The sequence below is a fragment of the Larus michahellis genome, chromosome 3 (genome assembly GCF_964199755.1).
Source record: "Larus michahellis chromosome 3, bLarMic1.1, whole genome shotgun sequence".
Taxonomy (NCBI): Eukaryota; Metazoa; Chordata; class Aves; order Charadriiformes; family Laridae; genus Larus; species Larus michahellis.
Window position 1 is genome coordinate 72,237,803 of NC_133898.1, and position 23,258 is coordinate 72,261,060.

Genomic DNA, 23,258 nt, shown 5'->3' on the forward strand with positions numbered 1-23,258 from the left:
GGTGTGTTTCAGTGGCAGTGAGCTTTCAGGTCACCTTGGCTGACATTTGTGATTTCTCTGTGAACTTGTTTTTGTGCACTGCAGCAAGCGCACAGTGCACCAAAGACTTATGTAAATGCTCAACAGTCACATTTTCTGTAAGACTGTTTGCCTTAGAAATCTTCAATATTTTGAAATTTTGCTTTAATTTATTTCCAAATAAATAATACCCAGCAGAGGAAGTGAATAATTCCGTCTCTGTCTGCTTGTAATTGTCTCAGTAAAGAAAAGTGTGTCTCTTTAATCAGCATTTGAAGAATCTAAAATGCCTCTTGGCTTGAGGGTCTGTTTGGGTGTTCGGTTTATGTTCAGTAGTGGTGATGATACACAGTCATCATAGTCCTGTACGGGGATATAGAAAAGCCAACACCAGTCTTTCATCCTGGACTGTCTGTCACAAAAACGGGTGGAAAAAACCTAACACACAGGGAGACATCTGTGCGTTACTGCTCATCGTATCCAGCCAAGCAGCATCAGTGCAGTTTACAGCAATGGTGAAGCAAAATGGATTTCAACTCTTTTCTGCACCTGTATTTCATATGGTGAAGTGTTGCAACTGTTTGTGGGTGTCTCTGTCTTCATGGGACTGAGTTTTCCCCAGGAGGTGCAGAATGCCTTGCGGTTTGGCAGCATCAGCTGCTGCTCTGGGAAGAGCTGCACATTGGAACGTCGTACTGGCTTTGGGCTGGGCAGGCACGACTGGTACCCAGTTATTTGCTGTCCCAATCGGATAACTTCATACTCAGTTGATATTGTCCTCCATTTGGACAGTTCTTGGAAGTTTTGCTTGGAAAATACATTTTCTTCCAGACAGACAGCGGACCAATGTATGCTGCTCATTGGGCAGCCAGATCAGCTTCTCCTGACTGAGAAGCATCCTACAGTCACCGTGCCACCACCTGTGGGATATTTATGGCTTTACAACAGCATTTCAGGCAACTCGGAGCTGTGGTTACTTTCATCTTAGCCATCCATTCACAGGTGCTGATGTTACAAATTCATGACTAAGTGCCTCGCTTAATTCCCAAATAAATACAAAACTATTCCACGTGCCTTTCGGTTACTTAAGTGCAGCTTACTGTTCAGTAACACTGTCCTTTCATAAGCTTGCCTGATGCACCGTATCAAATGTCATTTTCTGAATGCTTTGTTGGAAGAAGCTGTTCAAAGGAGCACATCGTAAGATAAATGCTCTTTTGTACAGACGCTGCAAGCTTCCATAGCAAATTTCAGTTCCTGGCATTTTTCTGTCTCAGATCTTGGAGTGCTTAAAGCCTATGTATCTGCTAAAGATCCATCACAAGAAAAAGCAGGGTGAAAAGACTTAAATTATCATACCTCAGAAACTGGTATCTCATCGTGTTTTCTTTCTCTGCATCAGTACAAACAAATCCACAGGAAGCTGGTGTTATGTATGAGAAAACTAGGAATTCAAACACTTCAGAAGTGTGTATTTTTCATGTTTATTCATATGTAAAATGTTGATAAGGGGAACAGAACTTTTGTAGCTGCTTGTAGCCTGAGGAATGATTTTCAGTCAAAACTTCTTCATCAACTTTGCTCCAAATCCTGGCATACCTTTGAAACATGGGGATGGGGAGAGGAGGGTGTGTGTCTTTCTTTTTTTTTCCTTTTAATTGGCAAACATTTTCTTGTTATGGAATAGACCAGCCGTGAGTGATTGTAGCATCATGCCAGTAGTATCATAGGTGCGAATACTGGTAAAGTGTTGCGGCTCCCATGTAACTAATTCTGCGGCTGACCTGATGCTGCTTTGATTTACCTTGTCTGGATTGGTTTTACTCTGTGCTGCCTTGTCAAGCTGTCCCTCTGTTGTTGCTTTCCCTCTGTGGGTGTGGAAAATGGGGGAATCCCAGTAGAGCAGTGCTTTCGGCAAGATCGAGTGCAGGCTGGAGGGCAGGACACCTTTTCTCGTCGTGTGAAATGGCAGCTTCTGTGCAAAATTGATGAGCTATTGCAGTCCATTAGGTGGAGTTTCATTTTGAGTGAGAATTCTGCCTTTATTTACATGGTGTAGTTTAATGACCTGTTTCGGGTTGGTTATTTTAATAATACTCGTTCTCTATGGAGTAGAAGAAGGAATAAAAAAAAAAGGATTGCATTCTCATTCTCCGGAAAAAATTTCCCTGTCTTCATGTTGTGTGTTTTTATTGTTGTTTTTAATTTCTGTAGTAAATTCAGAGTCTTGTCTTGACTTGTATTTGAGTTATGGTGCATTGGCAGTGAGCTGTGCAGTGAAGTTGAAATTGGTGATCCTTATTTTTTTTTCCCTTTCATTTTTGACAATCTGTAAAGAAATCGAATCATGCCTTCAACAATTTGAGTCTTGTGTAGGGAATGATATTGCAAGCAAGTGAACTGCGTGGAAAGATACCTCTGAATTGTAACCATTTAAAGAAATTTTGGAGAACTCTTGTTTAGAGCGTTAACAATATTTTTGAATTTTTTTAATGAAAACAGCTGACTGACGGGCAAATCAGGTTATAATGATAATACATATTTTGCGTGTGTATCAAGTAATGTATTTTAAGTGGGATTGTAGTGTCCATACATTTATTTCTAGATATGCTCCATAAGACATGACCTGATGGGCTCATTAAAATTAGAAAGCTTAATATTTAAGCTTAATCTAGTTTTTCTTCTTAATTTCTTTAATATTTTTTCTCTGTTTTAGGATGGCAGATATTCACTAAGTAGGAAGGGGACACCATAATGGTTTGAGGATTTTTAAATCCAAGCAGGTGGAGGTTTACCTGGAGTATATTCAATTTATTCATTGGCCTTTTTTTGTTGTTTTTTTCTTTTGTTTGTTTTGTTTTATTTTGTCTTTTGAAGAGAATATCCTTCCTGCAAGAAAAGAAAAAAAAAAAGCTTTTGAGGTTTTATCATTAGCCTTTACTTTTTCCCTTCTTGCAAATTACAGAAATACCTGTGAAGAACCCCCTGTGAAATGGTCATAGGGCTATTACTCTGAAGAACAAAATTAGCAAAAATACTACTGTGTGGGAAGTGTGAGTCTTCTGTGAATTAATACAGACTTTTTCGAACTACTTCTGTTTGCAGTCTCCTTCCAGTTGCAAGCCTATTTCTGTATTTCAGTGTCAGTTCGTTGCCCACTGTCTCCTACAAAGTTTGCCTGAAACCTAATTGGGGACTATAATGTTATATAGTAGTTATTAAAAAATGAAATAAAAAGGTCACATAGTCCTGAGCTTTAGAGTAATGCACTTAAGTACCCTTTACTCTCCACCTCATTTCATTGATATTGCCATGAAGTAAAGACAATCCCTTCTTTCAGCTTTATGGGGAAAACTTCTTTTTACTGGATCTTTTTCTGTGAATCTATTGAAGCATCGTCACCGTACTCCCTACAACAATGGGAAATATTTCAGTGGTTTTTTTTCCCCATTAGCAAACTGTAAAGTTTAATCCACTTCTGTAGACATAAATCTAGTTGCATATGAAATTAGGAACTTTCCAAATCTATTTTTTTTTTTTTTTTTTTTACCTGAGGGTGACCTAATCATGTCTTAGTAATAGAAGCAGCACAGCAGCAGGTGAAGAAGTTACCACAGAGTGCCCTTGAAATGGAGATGGTTTGGTGGTTAGTACTTGTTTGAAGGAAAGAGGATTTGCAGGAGTGGAAGACCAGCCTGCTGAAAATTACAAGTTTCACACTTCAAATAGAAGCCCGTTTTTCAGGGAGCAAGGAAGTGACAGAAAATAATTTGATCGTGAAACTGATCTGCCACATCGGTGCATTACAGCAGGCATATTTTAGTTAAGGATGTTTAAATTTTTTTATTTAATCTTAGCATGATTTCTTACCTGCAGCTAACTGCTAGATGATAAGAAAACTTGATTTTCAGTAGGGGATAAAAACTAAGGCTTTTCACAGGTAATTAGTTAAGGAATTAATTTTTTCTGAAATGGTCTGTCATTGCCGCTGAGCTAGCAAGTTCAATGTTTGTCAAAACAAACAAAGCATAGTGAAAGCTATGAGGAACATACAGATATACTTAATAATATGACTAAGGAAAAGTCTGATGTCATTTTCCAGATCTATGCAGGTGTCTTTTAGTGAGTTCATGAATAAGTGCTGAATAAGCATCAAAATCTTCCTGAACATCAGAATCTAAAACTGAATTCTTGCCATGAGCTGGGTAAAGGCTTAGGAGGCAGCGCTATTTAGCTGTTTCATACTCTGATGATTCTATTCTGTGCAGGAAAGAATTGGATTGACCTCTTGCATCAGGAATAATATAAGAGCTGTTAACTGGCAAATAAACAGAAAGGGACTTCAGAGAAGAAAAGCAAAAATGGGAGGGTGGAGTTTGATTTGGAGAAATACAAACTATGTATAAATAGGAAAAAAACCCACACTTAAGTGTGGTTGGGAGAAAAAGAACGTTCCCTATGAGTTTTAAAGATTGTAAACTTGCAAGGATGGGGAAGGAAGGCTCTTTTGGGAATTACTGAAAGGGAGGGTGAAGCAACATCAATATCAAACCACGTGTTTCAAGAAAGATGTTATTGATGAGTTGTGATGCATTTTGTAACAGCCCTACTGCCAGAATAACTAAAGACTTTGCACTTGGGCACGGTGAAAAATAGGCAGTGAAAGGAATAGTTAAGAGCAATGGCTCTTTGTCCAGGTGTAAATGATGACTTTGGATACTTTTCACCTCTAATTTCTTACAGCATCATCAAAAGATGAAATTTATTCTTTCTGTCTTGTAAGAAGAAAAAAATGAACTTTTGCTCCTTCATGCTAAGTTCCTCTTTCTTCATTGCCCAAAACATGGACTACAAATTTATTCATTTCTTTTTTAATTAATTTTGGTTTTTACTGAGGTAACTCACTTGCAACCTCCTTATTGTAAAATCTTAGTGGAAACAGCACAGGTCAGTTGTTTTTGTTTTTTTTTTTTTTTTTTTCTTGTCTGCAAGGGAAGTAGGTGTGTATAGTGTTTGTGCTTGATCTGTTAGGCCAGCAATGATGGCAAAGTCACAGAGCTGAGTTCCACCATGATTTAATAAAACAGGTCAGGATATTAATAAAACTATATACAGTATCTAACTGCCAGCCATTCTTTCTCTCCCTCAACAGCACAAGGGGAGAAAATAAGATGAAAAAGCTCACAGGTTGAGACAAAGAAGCTGACAGTTACTGACAGTCAGGAGAAGAACCTGACTTGGGGAAAAATTAACTTAATTCCCTCCCACCATCCCCAGCACAGGGGGATGGGGACCGGGGGCTGCGGTCAGTCCATAGCACTTGGGCTCTGCTGCTCCTTCCTTCTCACCCTGTTTGCCAGCTCCAGCCTGGAGCACCATTCTGAATAGTTAGCTCTAACAGGTGCTCTAAATTCTCATAAAAAATACCAAATAGATAGTTGATCTTAGGGATCAATAAGTTTGCGAGCATTTCCCTCACTTCACATTTCTGCCAAGGCAAAAATATCTTACCATCTAGCTTGTGATCGCCTGTCATCTTGTTATTTCTCTGTTTTAACATTAAATATCTGGGTAATTATTCCCTGTTGTTTGAAGTGGTTTGCTGAGGCTTGCTTACCACCTCTTGCTTTTGTACTGTGCCAATATTGCCACTAATAATAACCCAAGGAGTTGGTTAGCTATGCAAAGTGGCCACTTGACTGTTTTGTCATCACTTTATTAAATACATCTATTAATTGAAAGCTTTTGACTTGGTAATAGTACAGTATTACAGATTTGTTGCCTCTGTGTGTGATTATTTTTTTTTTAAATGCAGTTATGCCTATCTTTCATCATTTGTACGTAAATATAAATGCTATCTGCCTATGTACGTGGTCAGCTGAGTGTTGCAGTAGCTGTATGTGAGAACAGGTCAGACGTTTGCCTGACTGCCTGGGATTTCTGTATGCTAGTGTCTAAGTGTACGCTGCAATGTATGTTACCTTTGAAAGTCTTGTTTTTAATACTCACATATATTTTGACACTTATTTGGATAACGTTATAAATTACTATCTCCTATCTGCACAGTTCCCATTCGCTGTAGCAATGAATTGTTTAAAAATTAAAGGAAAATCTGGCACTGGTTTTTTTTTTTTTTGATCCTTTTACTTCATGTCTAATAACATTTATGAAATACATACATTTGTTTTGGTATTTGAAAGGGCATTTGGTGCTATTTCTGTGAGCACATATTTTGATAGGAATGCATCCCCACAGTTATCCGTCTTCCAGTGGGTGTTACTTTGTAAAAGTGGTGCGTAGTATTAGCCAATACCTTTCAAATGTGAAAACTTTATAGCTTGTTCTCATCAATGCTATGCTACCTTAAACTTATCTGGACATCTAATTATAAATCTTTTGTTTCAGACACTATTCTTTCTATAATTTCTATTGTTCATATTTATGTGGTTTCATTTGTTTTTAATGGATTGCACAGTAACTTGTGCCATATACATAGTACTACAAAATACAGTTTTCAATGTTAATGGAGATGCTTGTTTAAAAAAACCCCAACCTGTAGAGAGAGTATCTAGGGCTAAAGTTTTGCATGAGGTTTTTAAATTTTGACTTAAGATATTACATGCATGTATGAACGGGAAAAAGACCCCAACTCTTTCAATCCTATTTTAGTACGTAGTATTTCTTTACAAATAAAGAATGACTTTCTTAAAAAAGGCACAGGAAAATATTTTCCATGTTTTTCAAAGATATAAATTTGATGTATAGTTTACTTTGGCATTGGCTTCTGATTTTGTTGGAGTAGGCAGACAACTGAGGAAGGAGTGAGGTTGTGTACATTCATGGGATATTGCCTCTTAAGTTTAAAAAAGGGGGGCGAGGGGAAGTAGTTTGTGAGATGCTGAACAGATGCTTTGGCTTTGTGACAAATGGTTTATGAATGCTGTCTGGAGCATTTCATGAAATGCTGTAGGACTAACACATGTAGATAGATATATGCAAATTTACTGCTAAGTATTTTTAAATGATGAAAAATGAGGTTGTAAAAGCAGAGTACTATAAAATATGTTGATATGCAGAAAAATGTATGTTGGAGCTTCCAAAGACTATAGTAGATTCGCTTAGTATAGGAGTAAGATCTTGAAATACTTCCAGTTTATTTCTTATAAATTGATTATGATTTTTCATTTCCTCCCAATGATTTTATCTTGAAACAGGTTGAAAGAAACAACATTAATTCTGCAAAAGCCAATTCTTATATTCTGCTCCTTCCAATAATGGCTTCTGCATATAATTCTAAATATTAAGTAGGTGCTGATGTTACATTACAGTAGAGTTTTCTTTAAACCTATTTTTTTTTTAAGATTAGTATTAAAAATCAAGATCCCGGCAATGTAGTTTAATAAGAGCTACTTTAATTCTAAAGCATTGCCTTCTCTTTTTTTACAGTTTTTTTTAACCACAGGATTGCTTTACAGGCCAGTAAATTGGCATGTCACACAGATGACTTTATATACATAAATTTTCATCTTCTCCTGAGCAACAGCTTGTCAACAGTTTTCAGAATGGCTAATACAACTGTTTAGGACATACTGGAATGCAATAGTTCCTTGTTGCCAAAAAATCAAAGGGTAAAACTTCACATACAGAACAGTAATAGCTTACTTCAGAGAAGTATATATACTTCTACTACTATATACTTCAGGGAAGATTTTCCAGCAATAAATGATCATTCATGTACATAGTCTCAGGACTTCTATGGGCCTACTCATTTGGACAAGCACTCGCAAATCTATATTTTTTTTTTAATTTAGATTAATTTTTTAACTGTATTTTGATGGACTTCACCTGAGTCTTCTTCAGGAAGAAGGCTGTTTATTAGGGTGCTTTTTAGGACTACAGGTAGAAGGAAACCTGTCAGCATGGAGCTTCTGAAATCACTAAGCAGGAGGGTAGGGAAGTTCAGGTTCGGAAACTTTCCTGCAGCAAGGATTCAGATTGTATGCTGAGTTGGATTGCCTCACTTGGTTTTAAAGTTTTGCCTGGCAGGCTGTGTCTCAGAAGCTTTGTTCTGTGAGATTCATTCACTTTATAGTACCTGGTATGGATTTGTTGCTCTTGAAGAAATAGGGCTGCTCTAGGGCTAGGATAGATGGTAGCCCTGTCTCTACTGTCCGTTCTGCAGAACGCTAGGACAAACTTTTTCAGCATTATGTCCTGTATAACCTGTTTAAACATCTGCTTTCTGCCTTTGTAGCTAGACAGGCTCAGCTTGTTCTGTCTTCTTTTAAAACAAATTTACAAGATGGGCTCCCTTCCAGCTATAGAAACTTTCGTTATCCCCTCAAATCCATTGGCAAATGGAGCAGCAAACCCAACTTTTCAGGACAAATGTGGCTCTGTGTCCTAAATGAGCTATTTCTATTGCTAATGTATCTAAAATTCAAGTCTGCCTCTTTTTCCGGGTAGAAAAAGGTGTGATAAAGCTGCATTGAGGGATGTGGACCTTGTTATTCCATATTTTTCATTTTCAGGAAACCTGTGGAGCAAGTTGAGAGAACTTCGGCCTCAGTGACCTCAGAATAATGATGATCCTTTCCTCCTCCTGGTATTTTTATTCAGTCCGTCTGTGATCCTATTTCTAATTATCTGATCCTAAAACAGGAGAGAGAAAAAATTGTAGGTGGAAGCATCTAGGTAGGTCCTCAGAGATATGTAACATCTTCTGTGGATACTGCTTCAGTGGTGTTTCTAGGCATTTTATACCTTGCTGGTTTTCTTGCTACCTGAATTTTGAGATCTGGGGATATGAAAATCTATGCATTCCATCCTTTTCACAGTGAACAATCAGTTTCTTGGCATTTATCTTTTTCTTTTTCCTCACTGCTGTTTTGTGTTTTGTTTTTTTTTTTTTTTTTTCCTTTCCCACTCCCCCCTTCTTTAGGATCATATATGATAGTGATTTCCTCAGACCACGACCCTGGAGAAAAGACTCGACTCCAGCTTCCAACGATGAAAGAAAACGATACTCACTGCATCGATTTCAGCTACCTTCTGTACAGCAAGAACGGAGCGAACCCGGGCACTCTGAACATCCTGGTTAGGGTGAATAAAGGGCCGCTGGCTAATCCCATCTGGAATGTCACCGGCTCCACTGGCAAAGACTGGCTTCGAGCAGAGTTGGCTGTCAGCACTTTCTGGCCCAACGAGTATCAGGTAAGCTTGCAATGAATTCTCGCCGCTTTACAACATTTACAGAGAGGTCCTGGACAGTTTGGGTTTGTTTTGGTCTGTTCTGATATTTTCCCAGTGTCCTTGAGTATAGTGTTCCATTCAGAAGAAATAATTATTTGGGGATGGGTATGTTTTATAGGAGGTGATTTTTCAAAGCTGTCTGTTATTGTATAATAGGAAAAAGTAAGCTGGAAACAAGCCTCATTAGAAGAAACGGTACAGTTAAAGTCCAGGAACATCAAAAATGATAAACTCCCAGAAATAAATTGCCTGTGCAACTGTAATTTGTACCTGTCTTCCCTCCTCTTTTGGATATGCCTGTGTTACTGCGTCTAATTACATGACCGTAAACGGTGGTTTTTTTTCCACATGACATTTGCTTCATTTGCTGTGCAGGCAGAATGGTGCTCACCTAATGAGCAGCTGCTTGGGACGTGTTTTTTCTCCTGTTTGCTCGCTATGGGACAAAACCACCTGCAGCGTAGGGCTGTTGTATAGAGAGAAAAATCATCTTGTTATTACTAGATGCTGTTATTTGATTTGTTTGATTAACCTGAGAAAGTACCTGCATCTGTTTTGCTCAGTGGGTATTTGATGTGAAGGATGAATCTCATACACAGGCATTTTTGTCCTGGCATGTAGGGGAGGGGGAAGAGTTGGATTAGATGCGCTGATCTGAGTTGTTACACCATGAGGTGTTTATGTCGTTGTTGTATGCAGTGCTTACAGGCCCTCCTCTAAGGACACTTCAGGTCTTTAGCGCTCTTGCAAACAGTTTGGATGTTCAGATTAGTTATCAAATGATGCAAAGTGACCTCTTTGTTAATGAGGTATTCCTGAATAGTGGTATCGTAGGAATGTTTTTTAAAGTGCCTTTCTAAAACTTCTTTCAATTTCCCACTGTCCAAATAATCTCCATAAAAAACAGGCATCACTGCAAGCAGCCTTACTTATAGGTTGAAACTTGTGTAATTTACTATCATTTTATGTTTTTCTTCAGTTTTTGTTCCCTTGTTTTTAATATTTTTATTTATAAAGAAATTTAATTTATCAGTGACATTGAAACTGGGTGAAATTTGATTTAAAGTTCTGAAACTTGGTTTCATAAAGCTGCGCTTCTGAGGAGGTGTTTTATTAACCCTTTTATGTTGCTAGAAAGTAGCTTTTGCTATGCTTAAAAAAAACCCGGAGCCTTTTATAGCAGTATAGTAGTAATCAAGTATAGCAGTATTATATGCAGTAAATTAGGTTTCTGCTGACAGATGGCCAGGCTTGACAACGAGATTGGTGGTTGGGGCCTTATCTTAGCAACATGGCCATTTTTCACTTACGTTATAGCCTTCACATTATCTCTCTGTAGACTGCGCTTAAATTCATTCTTTCCTTTGCTTGGTCATCCAGCAGAATATTGAAATCATGTGTAACACAGTTTATTTTTAAATTAAAAATAAATCTGGAGTAGGGCTGGAGAACTGTTAATGCAACCTGCCGTGATTTGTGTACAACTTATACGGTTGCTTTTATGAACAGGAGAGGAAATCTGCACGCTGCCTGTGCACGCCTGCTTGTTTGCACAAACAGGGTTGCTATTTCTGTGGTTTTAAGTGGTCCTTTGAGGTCTCAATGTCAACATCGCTCTTCATTGTTTTTTTCTTTTTTTTTTTTTTTTTTAATGTTAGTTTTGAGTTGAGTTATTCTTCAGCATGGAAATCTTTTTTCATTTTTCTCATAGGAGTTCTTTGCTGTAGAGCTCTAGCTTGTGATTTTGGCACTTTGATCTACCTGTTGGTCAATGAGTTTAGCTAGCACTGAGAGAAATGCACACTGGTTTTTATAATGAGATGGAAGTGGTTTTTTACTAAACTGGGAATTGGATCCCTGCCTGTACAAGCAAGGTCACTGCTAAAGATCTCTGTGGAGCACAACTGTTTACATGTACTTTGTTAATCAGGTCAACTTCATTGCTATTTCCTTCACTTTTAAGTGAGGGAAGAGAGTAAAGATTAGCAGGGGCTGAATAGCACAGGTTACATTATAAGGAAGTCTTGTATGGCGACTTGGAAGTTAGCAGGATGGCTGTGTTGATAGTACTAATAAAGTGCTGCACCTAGACTAATTAGCTCATAAACAGCATTTCTGTGCACTGCTGTGCTCTGTTGAAGCTTTATTGCTTCCTGTAGCAGGGTGTTTTTGCATGTCACTCTAGTACACAGTATAGATACAGCATTTTTGGATGGACGTAACATTTCCTTTTACTTAGGGGATTATTATTATTTTAATAATCCATTTACTTGCTTTTCTTTAACCATATTCTGTTGTGCTATTTATAGGTATATCTTCATTCTTTTATTTATTTTCTGACAAAAGATAGTACAGTTTATTACAATAGCTTTACTGGATCAAACTGAATTTTTGTTTAGCTTCGTATCCTGTCTCTGATGGCAGATAACAGTGGAAGCTTATAGAAGAGTTCATGAACAGGACAAACTCATGGTCATACCTCCCCCAGAATACACTTCCAGCCTTGAGCCTATTTGTGGTTCAAGAACTTTGAGCTTAAGAACCAAAGTAGTGCCCTTCTGTATTCCTGATATTCCATGGGTTTGTTTTTTTTTTTTTTTTTTGCAACGATTTAAGCTTCGAGTGTCTACAGTATATATGACATGAAATTCTAATGTTAGGACCATTCCTGTGGGTTTCTCCAAGCATGGGGCCTGTGATTCTTCAGTTGTCATATTTTGCACTTGGAGAGTTTCAGCAGTCCTGTAATGATATGGTCTCTCTCCTGCTAGCAAGGCACCTGCATCTTCTATTCTGCCTGTTTAACATGTGGATGAACTGTTGAGGAAAAGGGCTTGATTAGAGAATCCCTTGGGATGGAGGGTATGATTTGATTTTGATCCTTGTTAGTTCTGGAATCTTTTTTTTTTCTTTTTATTGCTCCATTGGAAATATGCCACCTTTGGCCTGCCTCAAGGTTGCTTCAAAGGAAAAATATTTTGGGACTTGTGTTGTTTAAACTTTGTCTGGGAGTTTTGTGTCTCTGTTGTCTGTGCCGGTTGCTACTGTAACTCATTAATTTATTTTAGTTGAGATGTTTATTCCTGTCTGGATGCGTGGTTTTGTCTAATGCTTCTGTTCTTTTCCCCATGTTCTCTCCTGCTTTGCACAGTAGGAATTATCCAGCTGCGGAGGGCTGTCTCTTTCTTTCTGCTTCTGTTACGGTCGTTTCCGCTTCCCTTTCCTTGCTACCTATGTCATCCTTTTGAATTTGGGTTTTTGAGGTTTTTTTTCTTTGTTTGTTTGTTTTCAGACACTGTCTCCCAAAAGTCCTTTGTTTCCTATTTCTTGTATATTCCCCAGAAAATTTGTTTTGTTCACACTGGGTCACATTATTGCTCAATCACATGAGGTCCACTTTGCAATGTGAACCATGGGCTTTCCAGTTTTGGTTTTATATTACAGCTCTCTGGGTTTTGTAAACATTGATCAGAAACTGATAAAGAAACTCTTGACTTCAAACTATAAATCTCAAACTTGTAAAAAATGAATTATTTCATTTCTTTATGGTTCTTTAAAACTTAATTTTACAGTAATGGTGCTCTATAACAAAGAGGCTGTTTAGGATACCGGCTTGATAGGAGTGATGGTTACACTTAGAAGTGTAGCTAGTAAAGTAAAACTACTGAACTGCACCAAGCAGAAGTTCTTTTATCAGTTCAGGAAGACTAATGAAGCGTGACCATTTAAAAAAGTGCAGGAAAACTCTAGAAAGGCAAATAATTTTCCAGCTGAATTGTGAATCCTGATTTAAATAATGAATCTGTTCTTTATTTTAGTATTGATGATTTATAGGATTTATAAAATTTAAAATTGCTCAAAGATCTCGTAGCAGTCTATCCATGCATGAGAGGCAATGCTCAAATAGGCCAAGTTTTTCTGGCCTGAAAAAGACACAATTCAGGGAAATACGATAGAGTTCTGCAAAACCATCACTAGCATGAAGAAGAATCCTCTTCCAGTTCAAGAATTAGGGGCCTTTTTAGTCTGGTGGGGGAACCAGACTGAAAAGAAGCGAACGGAGGTGGGTCACACAGCAGGCCGTAGACCTATGAAAAGTCTGTGTCAGAAGTAGCCGTTGTGGATGGCAGAGGAGTATGTAGGCTTAAGGAGATGCTGGGCAAGTTCTTGAAAGAGAAATATTAGAAATTAGTAATTAGGCAAACAAGTCTCATGGGCTGAAAGTAGCTGGAGGAGCAGAGAATGTTTTGGGGAGCACAGAGAGGTGATGTGCCTTCTTGCCCTATTCTTAACCTTTCCTTAAGACCACTGTTAAAGAAAAGATGTTCAGACCTTTGGCCTGAAGCGATGGTTAAGCCATGGTTAAGACCTGCTAAGCCATGGTTACGTTTTATGCAAGGGGCAAAGGCCTCTTTTTTTTTTTTTCTTTTCTTTTTTTTTTTTTTTTTCCTTCCCACCCCCAACTGGATCTGTACTTCAGTTGTTTCCATATTCCTAGGCAGGCTAAATATAAGTTTTATATTCTGTGGTTACCTAAACCAGTCTGGTGATGTTCTGTGAAAGTATTTGTTCTGGCTATAGAAATGAAAGCTAACTTCATCTGCCACTACCAGCCCTACGCCCATTTCTCTTGGCTCTTTTCCTCTTGTTATCTCCTTTCAGTCTAACTTCGGGTAACAGGTATTTTTAGACTTTTAAAAATTGGAATTTACCAATTAAGCCTTTTAAATTCTTCCATTTTCTAAGGATTCTCAGAAATTAAGTATGAATTAGAACTTTTGTTTTGGCAAGTGGCTGGAATTTCGTTCTAGCAGAGATATAAAAATTGTTTAGTAAACTGTGTTAGTAAAAGGTTGGCTAGCTTCTTAAGTAAAGAAAACAAAGTTGGTATTTATTAAACTAGGACAGATAGCTTTTTTTTTTTTTTTTTCTTAAACTTACAACAGCCTGTGTTTGGTAGGTAGTATAAGTCACCAAAATGCTCCTCATATAGGTGCATTGTTCTCTAGCACTCCCTTTGTGGAATAACAGTACTTTGTGGCTTTTAAGAATTTAAGGTGACTGTACATAAACTATTTTGTTCCCAGTTCATTAATACACAATGAAAGGGCTTATACATCTCCTTCTTTATTTCCTTCCTCTCCCTTCTTTCCTCCATAGTTTTCATCAGTTAAAAACACTTTTAACTGTCTCACCACTTACCACTATCACTAATGATTGAAAATTGGATCCCTTTGGAAATATCTCCAAATAGGAATGATGTTGTTTTCTTGGCAGAAATGCTTTGTAAACCCCTAAGTGTTCTCCTGGCTGTTACTTGCTAGGCAGCACTTAATCAAAAGACTTTCTTTCTTTATACAGTTTATTGAAGAGTTACTCAGAGAAATGCTTTTTTATAATGAACTTCCTTATTGCTTCTCCAAGACTTGTTAGTACAAACAAAACACCATCTTTCTTTAACTGTTAGGATAAACATGAAAGTGTGTGAGCCTATCTGTCACACTTCTGTCTCATTTCTTGAGATGTTTATCAATTTGGTGAAGACAAAGACAGATTAAGTTCCAGCAGAGTGATTACCAGCAACATTTTAATAATTTAGTTCTGTAGATCACAAAGCACTTACAGCTCTCAGAGGAATTCTACAAATACCGTCTTATTCCAGTCTTCAAACTGGAAAATCACAGTGCAGAGTGAAAGTGAGCGTTGCCCAAACAAGCCCAGTCATGGCTGAGGTGCAGCTTTCAGGTTTTCCGTCCCACCATAAGTATCGGAGATTTCATGGAAGCTCTTTCTTTTTTTCTTAGAAATTATAATGCTGGTTTTGACAGTTAGTTCAGGTCTGTGTCATCCTTTCAGTAGGGTTCCGTAGGCTGGCCAGAACGTGCTTTTTTTCCATCCAGAGTTAGTTTGTTTATGAGCACAGAGGCTTACTGAGGGATAAGGGATGATGGTGGTGGGAAAGCAAGTAAATGTTGGTGATATATGCTGTTGTCCTCTTTTCCCATCTGTTGTGTTGTGTCTTCCCCCCCCTTTTTTTTTTCCTTCTTTTTTCTTAAGGACTTTCAAGTTGTCGTATGGAGATGTATATAATAGCTTTCCTAACTTGGTGGATTTAATTTTTGTTAGCCTGTTTTGGAGATACCTAATTTGTTTTGGGGTGTGCTACATTAAAAAAGGGCAAATAGGATAATGAGTATCAAAGAATTTTTACAAGTAAAAATAGCAGAGATTATTGTTAATTGGGTAAAATTTGTCAACCTTGTCTAAGTCAGTGACCCGAGCCGTACCTCACCATTGCTAGCAGACAGCTCTGCCTCCACAAAACACTGAGAACTCTATTCCAGCAGGGATGTAGAAGAAATTACTTTGGTTTTTACAGGCTAAGGAACTGTGGAGTCTGAGCGATCACTTATGTTGTTCTGTCCTTAGTCCTGTGCTGAAGAAAAAATGAATTTGCAGAATTTTGAAGCTGAAGTGTTTGTATGTCTAAAAAGGAAATTTTAGCAATAAAGTAACTCTTCAGAAAATAGCATGCTTTTCTAAGTTTAATCCTTCCCTTTTCCTTCGTTTAAATTTTTCAACAGTGTCTTTTGCACTGCTTTGCTTTCTGTTATATTGCTATCTGTGAGTGGTTTTCTTTTGTTCTACCATGTTCTGATTTTCCATTGCTGAATGTATGATCTGAACTTAAAACTAGGGTAGAAATGTCATACTTGAAGCACTGGAGTATTGTAAGGAACTGTATGGCTATACATATAAGACTTTCAATTCTCTTTCCATTGAACAACGTAGTGTCAATGAAGCTGCTGTGCATTTTGACGATTTTTACTATTCCCTGCAAGATAGTGGACACCTTCAAGGCAAGGTGGCAAAAATTTAGTTGATGCTTGGCATTTCCAAAGGCAGTGAAAGATTTCAAGGCTAATGTGCTGTATTAGTCCATGTTATAAATTATTTTTAATTACCCAGAAGTCTTGGGTGGAAAACTGACTGGCTGTAAACTCATGAAGACTTACTTTGAGGTAAATATGTAATATTTTTAGCCAGTGCTTAATTTCTGATGAAATATATGTGACTTTAACCAGCGCTCTTCCAGGAAACATTCTACTCATCAGCAAGGTGGTATGCAAATTTTATATTAACCTTGATTACCGAGATTATGAAAAGCTTGTAGCATTCCCTTCTCTGTCGTACAGCAGGCACTGTCAGGCAGTGAAGTGGAAAACGCACTATTGCTAATCAGCCACCTTGGAGCGCCTGATTCAGTTTTTCAGAAATACAAGATTGACTTAAATCATGGTGTGTAAATAAAGAAGTTCTGGATGGTTCCTTTTGTCAAGAGGTTTTTTTTTTTTTAGGATTTTTGTCTATAGTAGGAAAGCATAATTAATTGTTATGTAAGAAGCTCAGATTTTGTCATATTTTTATCAGCTTTTGCAAGATCCTGTCCCTTTCTAAGAAAAATTGTGAGTATCACACTAACAAGGAGCTGGAAATGATGTACTCTTCCACGTGGCTCTTCTTAAAATACGTTTTTATTCACATGAAGAGTGAAATGAATGAAAGAGGGTTATGGCAGAAATCAGTGATATATGCTTGAAGTAGATGGTTAAAGGAAAGCAGAAATTGACAGTACTTTATTTCATTATACAGGTTCTGAAAAGATCGAGTAATGAATTGTGCTCTGCTAGGGGTTTCCAGACTAACCTTAAGTGAAAGTAAATAAAAGAAAAAGCATGATAGTGCAGTATTGAATCTTTATCAAAAACTTCACTAAAATCTCTGCAATTCAAAAATTTGAAACCAATCAGCCTCCAAATTTATGGGCCTTGAAGACCAAGGGACTTTGACTCAAAAGTCTGAACTCATCACATCGTCACTGTTAAAAAGTACAGTTAAGTAATTTTTGCTGTGAAGCACTGTATGCTGCTTGATGTCTGGATTTTACCTGACCCTCTATGTTGGAAAACAAATACAAACTGAGAATTATGCAGCCACTTAATTTTCTTTTTGTCCTTTCCTGCCTTTTATTATTTAGGGCAAGATGAAATGCTCTAGAGAATTTTAATTTTTTTTTTTTTTGAGTCTGTGCGCACCATGCTACAATGTATTTGTTGTTTTGATGGGGTTTTTTGAATGTTTTCCCTTTTTCTAATGCAAAGCGGTGAACAAGCCTGAGGCTCGCAGTAGAGTCTAAAGGTTTTCTTCATCCAGAGTAGTACGTAATAGCAATCCCATGTTGACTGGTGATATGACCTCCTCATAGGGAAAGAAGTGCTGCATATCTTTATAATTCTCTCTACCCTGTATGTAATTCTTTTCTTTAGTTTAGACTTTGTCTGAGGTGACATTGAAAAACCAACTGAGATGGTTGCTCTGAAGGAAAAAATACTCAAAATTCAAAAATGAGGGAAGAAGTTTATCAATTACTTTGCACTGGGATCACATTCTGATCAGTTAGGCAAGGTCTTTGTATTTAAACAAATAAACAAGCCAACCAGTGTTGTTGAATTTTCCCCTTTGCCCAAAAGATAGTACAAAGCCTTTTAAAGACACCCCCACCCTTGTTGCCCCCTCCTGCCAGAGTCAATTAAATTATACCCCTCTTCTGGATATTCTGAAGCACCTTCTGAAGGAGAGCAATTTTCTGGCTCTAAGGTAGTGATGGGAAGTTTGCAAACTAGTAATTGCCCCGTGGGCTGCAGGGCGATGGCACAGTCAGGCAGACAGTGCTCTGGGCGCAGAGCCAGGAGCTGTTGCATTGTAAGTCTTTGCAGACGTATTATTTTCTTCTTGGAGAGCTCTCTTTTATTCAGTCAGTTGTGGAGCTCCTTCGCTATTTTCTTTGAATGTCTGTATGTGCAACTCCCAGAAGTTTTAAAGAATTGGTATAAAACTTGTTGGAGTGGATTACCTCAGCAAACCACCTTGGCTACCTAGAAGAAACCCTGAGCAATCTTGTGAGCCAGGCTGGTTTTTTTTCCTCGTGTTTTGTTTTTGGGGTTTTTATTTGTTTCTCTGTTGTTTTTTCTTTTGTTGCCTCAGGGTCTTCTGGAGTCTTTTGCACGTGGCCCACAAGACCTTTTCGTGTACCATTCATTTGCAGCAATAGGTTCTGTAGCTGGGAAGCTTTTTGGTTTTAGGATTTACAGTTGCTCGCTGAGGTTTCGTTGGTGCACACACCAGGATTACCGTGTCTCTGCCTGCACCTCAAACAAGCGACAGCAAACAGAAACTCAACCTGTAGCTCGTCCTCTGTGTTGAGCTGGGGCGGTGCATTAGTGCTTGAGAACTGCAAGGCAGAGCGAAGGAATGTTTTCCACGCTGGTGGAGGGGGCAGATCGCGTGGGCATCCCTGCTATTGCAGAGCAGAGGAAATTCATGGAACCGTGGCGGTGTCACCTTTCTGTCCTGCTGCAGTGTGACGATCGTGGTCTTTACCAGGGGTAGGGCTGTGTGTCTGTTTAGTGCCTATGTCAGTTTTTACCTTTAGAAATTTTGTAACATCGTGGGTGTCCTGGTAGTTGATTGCTTTTTTTTTTAAGGTTTGGGGTGTTTTTTTCCTTTTATTTTTATTTTTCCAGTCGATCAACTTCTTGACTTGGATAACAAAATTGATAATTGTGACAAAATATTTTTTCCTGTGCTTGCCAGGCAATGTGTTTATCTCGCAGGTTGTTCATTCTTCGGTAGGTCTTGTCTGTTGGAAGAAACTAACTTTTTTTTTTTTTAACATATCAGATAATATTTTTTTAAATTATTTTATTATTGTGCTGCTTGCAGTGGCTGAAATTTCAGTGCTGCAGGTTTTTAGTTCTTCAAATATAGGAGGCATACGTCTGTCACCTGGAGGTAGTACAGGTTTGTTGGTATTTATGGAATGAAATAATTTACAAGCAAAAAAAGTGTATTTGTTCATTTTGAATGATTTTATGATGAGCTTTTAAAAAATACTAATCCTGTAACATCAATCAACCTTCCTAGCGCACTTTTGAAGTTCTGGAAGAGGAATCAAATATTAAGGATTTTATGGTGGCACTCAAGTGCTAGTGGTCTTGAGTTGAAAGACAGAACAAGAAAAGAAGGAGAAAGGAATATCGTATCTTTCAGCTGCCGAACCTCAACAGCAAAATACTTACCATCTAGTGTACGTGTGGAAACTGGTGGCTGCCCTTTGGGCATGTATTATGTGCTCACCTAACTTTGGTAGGTTTGATCATTGGTTGACTTGGTTGGACCCGATTAATTTCAGAATTTGTGGTTGACTTGGTTAACTTCAGAATTGGTTTTCATCTGAAAATGAAAAAAACCCCAAAAAACCAAACCAAACCAAACAAACTCCAAACCCTCACAAAAACTGAAGTCTGCTAACTTTATGAACTTTAAGGCAGGAATTGCAGGAATTGGAGACAGAATCTTTTTTTTCTCTGATTTTTTCCTTCTTTTTTTTTGTGAATTTAAAGGCACACACGCGTGCCCACTACACATGCTCACGTACTCACTCTCTCACACGTGAGTGAATCCCTGTTTCTCACCCCACCTTCTCTACCATGCTTAGGTGATTACTGTAAACTTTCTGGCTTTCACAAAATGAATTCAGAAACAATTGCAACCTCTAAGTCTCTCGTGTAGTGTCCGTCCCTCCTCCCCCCCCCCCCCCCCCCCCCCCGCCTTTTTTTCTTTTTAGTTGTGCTACCTTTTATATCAAATATAAGTGCACCCTTGTGTGGCTGCATTGCCAATTGTGTATCTCTCTTGCAGAGGTTTTGTAGGTAAAAAAAAAAAAAAAGAGAAAAAAAATAATCCATTTCAGGTAGTGATGCGCTTGAATTGCCACGTTGAACTTTGATGAACTGAACTTTGGCATTTCTCTAATTCTGGTTCATTACAGTGCAGCCATTGTGCTGCGTGTCTGGAGAGGCAGCCAAGGAGCACTGAGGTCCTCCCTTAATCTCAGACTTGCCTTCAGAAGGGTAGAGAGGGCGGCAGCTCTGTGGTCCTTGCTTCCCTCTCCGGCTGCACCCACAGCTGCAGGCAAGAGGACTTTGACACTGGTTCTCCCCATGCCGCCACCCCTTTTCCAGTTTTCCCAGCTGCTGCCTTTGAAAAGCATCTAGGGGAAGTCGGTGTCGGTCTTCCCTCTGGGCTGGCACACCTCCCTACCCTGCTGTGTAATTGCACGCTTCCAGCGTGGTATTTGGTCTTCTCCTTTGGCAGAGTGAATATGTGCTGCCCTTTATGCTATGCGTGTACTTCGGAACAAATACACAAACCCAAAGAACATCGTGTTTCTTAAAAATAAATAAAACAATAATTAGTAATAAAGAATAATGATACCACCAACAAAGCAAACCCACTTCCCTTTTTCCATAATGGTAAGCCAAGGGGATGACAAGTTCCTGTTACCGTGTTTCCATGTAAATATAAATCTTAAAAGTGGGGTAACAGTCTGTTGTTCGGCTTTCTGCTGGTCTTAATGAGAGAAGAGCGAGCCTACCACTTTCAACAAATTTCTCTCCTATATGAACTGAATTATTAAACTATTTTTAATGTACTTAAAACTGTGACAAGTTATCAACGTGGCAATTTTTTTTAATATACAGATTAAAATATCAAGCAGCTTGCAATGCATTGCAGTCAAATTTGCAGGTTACAAAAGGATATTTTCTCTCATAGATCTGGACAGGAGATTGGTTGGGTTTTTTGTGCAACTTAACATAGAAATCATGGAATAGAACTGGAATTTGCTTGGTTGTCATGTTTCAATTTTAACCAAAAATAACAAACACCAAATGTGATGTTGGGTGTACATGTGATGGGGTTTGTGTGTATATGAACGTTTGTTTGCATGTGCCTGTGTTGGTGGTTTGTTTTTTTTTTTGGGTTTTTTTTTTTTTTGGCTTTTGTTTCTATAAGGATGAAAATGAACCCTAAAGTCCATCTTTGGTCCTGGATGTAATTATGAGATCTTAACGCCGCATATATATTTGAACAATCAAAGGGAATACAGTTTAACAGCTGCTGTATAGTTTTCCATAAAGAACTTGAACATCAGATGTACTCCGTAGCATTGAATTCAGTCTGAATTACATTGCTCAAGTGTTGATTTATTACTAATTTGTCCAAAGCATAACATGTAGTATAATCAATATTTTTTTAAAAGCTATGTGAGTAATTTCAGTTTTATGTTTGTCTTGACTCAGAAATCCTAGTGAAATAGAACATGGCATGCATTTTAATATATTATTTGTTTACATATGTTAGATAAATAGTGCATAATGCGTTGAAACAGAAAAATGTGTTAAGTGGTATTTTGTCACAACAAAACAGTTAGACTAGACACATACACTTTCTTTGGCTGCAGCTTTATAGAACCATCAGTTACGTTCAATATATTTGATTGAAAACTGCCCTCAAAATTAGAAAGCTTTTTTTTTCTTTCAAAATTGTAACAGCAGAGCTTTCATTTTCCAGAAATTTTCTTTTTTATTTTTCTTTCTTTCTTTCTCTCTTTCTTTCTTTCTCTCTTTCTTTCTTTCTCTCTTTCTTTCTTCTCCTCTTGTCAAGGGTATAACGTGGTAAGACAATACTGAAAAATGCTTCAGGACCTTGTTGTCTGTGGTCAGATACATAATGCGGAAATACAGACATCTTCATGTTTCTGCTTCTAAAGTTAGAGGGCGTTTTTATTTTGAGTGTAGGTATGTCTTGCTCGTTCTCAAAAAGGAGTGGCAGTATCACTAGTACAAGCAATAAGCTTAGTTTCTTTTGCTGTGAATCTGAAAACATCAGTGTAATCCAGGTACAGATATTCTTAATAACCACATAGAGGATTATAATTTTACTCAAAAGTAAAGTCATATCAAAGGAAAGTAATTTTCTTCTCCAGTGTAATTAGATTGTTAATTAAATGGGGAAAACTGGCTTGTCCCTTTTAAAATCCATAGTAATTTTGCTACAGTAAGTCTACCGTAGTGTTAAAACTGGTTCTGCAAGTGCTGTGTGTGCGGCTGAACCTGCAGAACAGTTTCCCTTGTGCAAACCACCTTGGTGCTAACACGTTCTGAATCCTTGTACTTTCACAATAACCTTTTCTGATGTGTTTGAGGAAAAATAATTTGGGTTGGGCCAGGATGGGGGCAAAGCAAAGTACACGAAAAAGAAGTAAATTGTGTCGTTTGCAAGTGCTGCCTTTTCTGCTCGGTGCTATTCCTCCCTGAGCAGATTCTTGCTGTGACAGCAAAAAAAAATATTTATCCAAACCCAAGTAATAATTAAAAAAAGTAATTGCAGCCCCCCCAAAACAAAGCCTAACCCAACCACACAGCAAAATTAAAAGTCTTTGCGTGCCGGGCTAGCGAGTTGCCTGGGGTCGCTGAGGAGTGTGACCCTTCCCTGCGTGGGTGTGGGAGAGCAGGCAGGGCTCCGTGGCTGGGGGCAGACGGGGAAGGGGACGTGAGGGAGCATTTTGGGGGCCAGGAGGCTCCGGCACTTTGTAGCCCATATGTCAGCGTGGCGCTGCCTTTGCCGTGGCCTGCGCTTGCTTCACCAGGGCCACCCGGCAAAACCACTCGGGACTTGTAACTTAACACCACACTCCTGTTGGTTTGTGGGGAAACAAAAGGCTTCGTTTCCACTTAGGGTTTGGGAGGGGTGAATGGTACAAATGTGTGGGCCAACCCTGTTTGGAGACTCGACCATACTTTAGGCAGGTCTCCAGCCTTTGTGTTCGGGCAGGAAATTTTCTAAACCTGTGGCAAATGCAAACTGCTGTAAGGCCTTTTTCGTGGAAATCTGCAGACGAGCATGGAAGGGACAAATCACAGGGAAGGCTCCAAATGGGAGCATCAGCACAGCACAAGCTGCCCAGGCCTCATCAGGTGCCAGCGTCAAGCCCTGAAGCCCCCCGCGGCAAACTGGACCCTCTCACTGGTGCCACCCGGCGTGGCATGGAGCCGACCAAACCAGGGGGGTGCTGGTCGAGAGGA

The 23,258-nt window shown here is 38.6% G+C and overlaps 1 protein-coding gene across 13 annotated transcripts in view; it reads left to right on the top strand.

Moving 5' to 3' along the window:
• PTPRK (protein tyrosine phosphatase receptor type K) overlaps positions 1-23,258 on the top strand; it is a 417,492-nt gene that overhangs the window by 128,248 nt on the left and 265,986 nt on the right. For all 13 annotated transcript variants that reach the window (XM_074580776.1, XM_074580765.1, XM_074580769.1 and 10 more), the window contains exon 3: positions 8,960-9,231. In XM_074580776.1, coding sequence (XP_074436877.1) covers positions 8,960-9,231 — 272 coding nt within the window. The remainder of the gene's footprint in view (positions 1-8,959; positions 9,232-23,258) is intronic.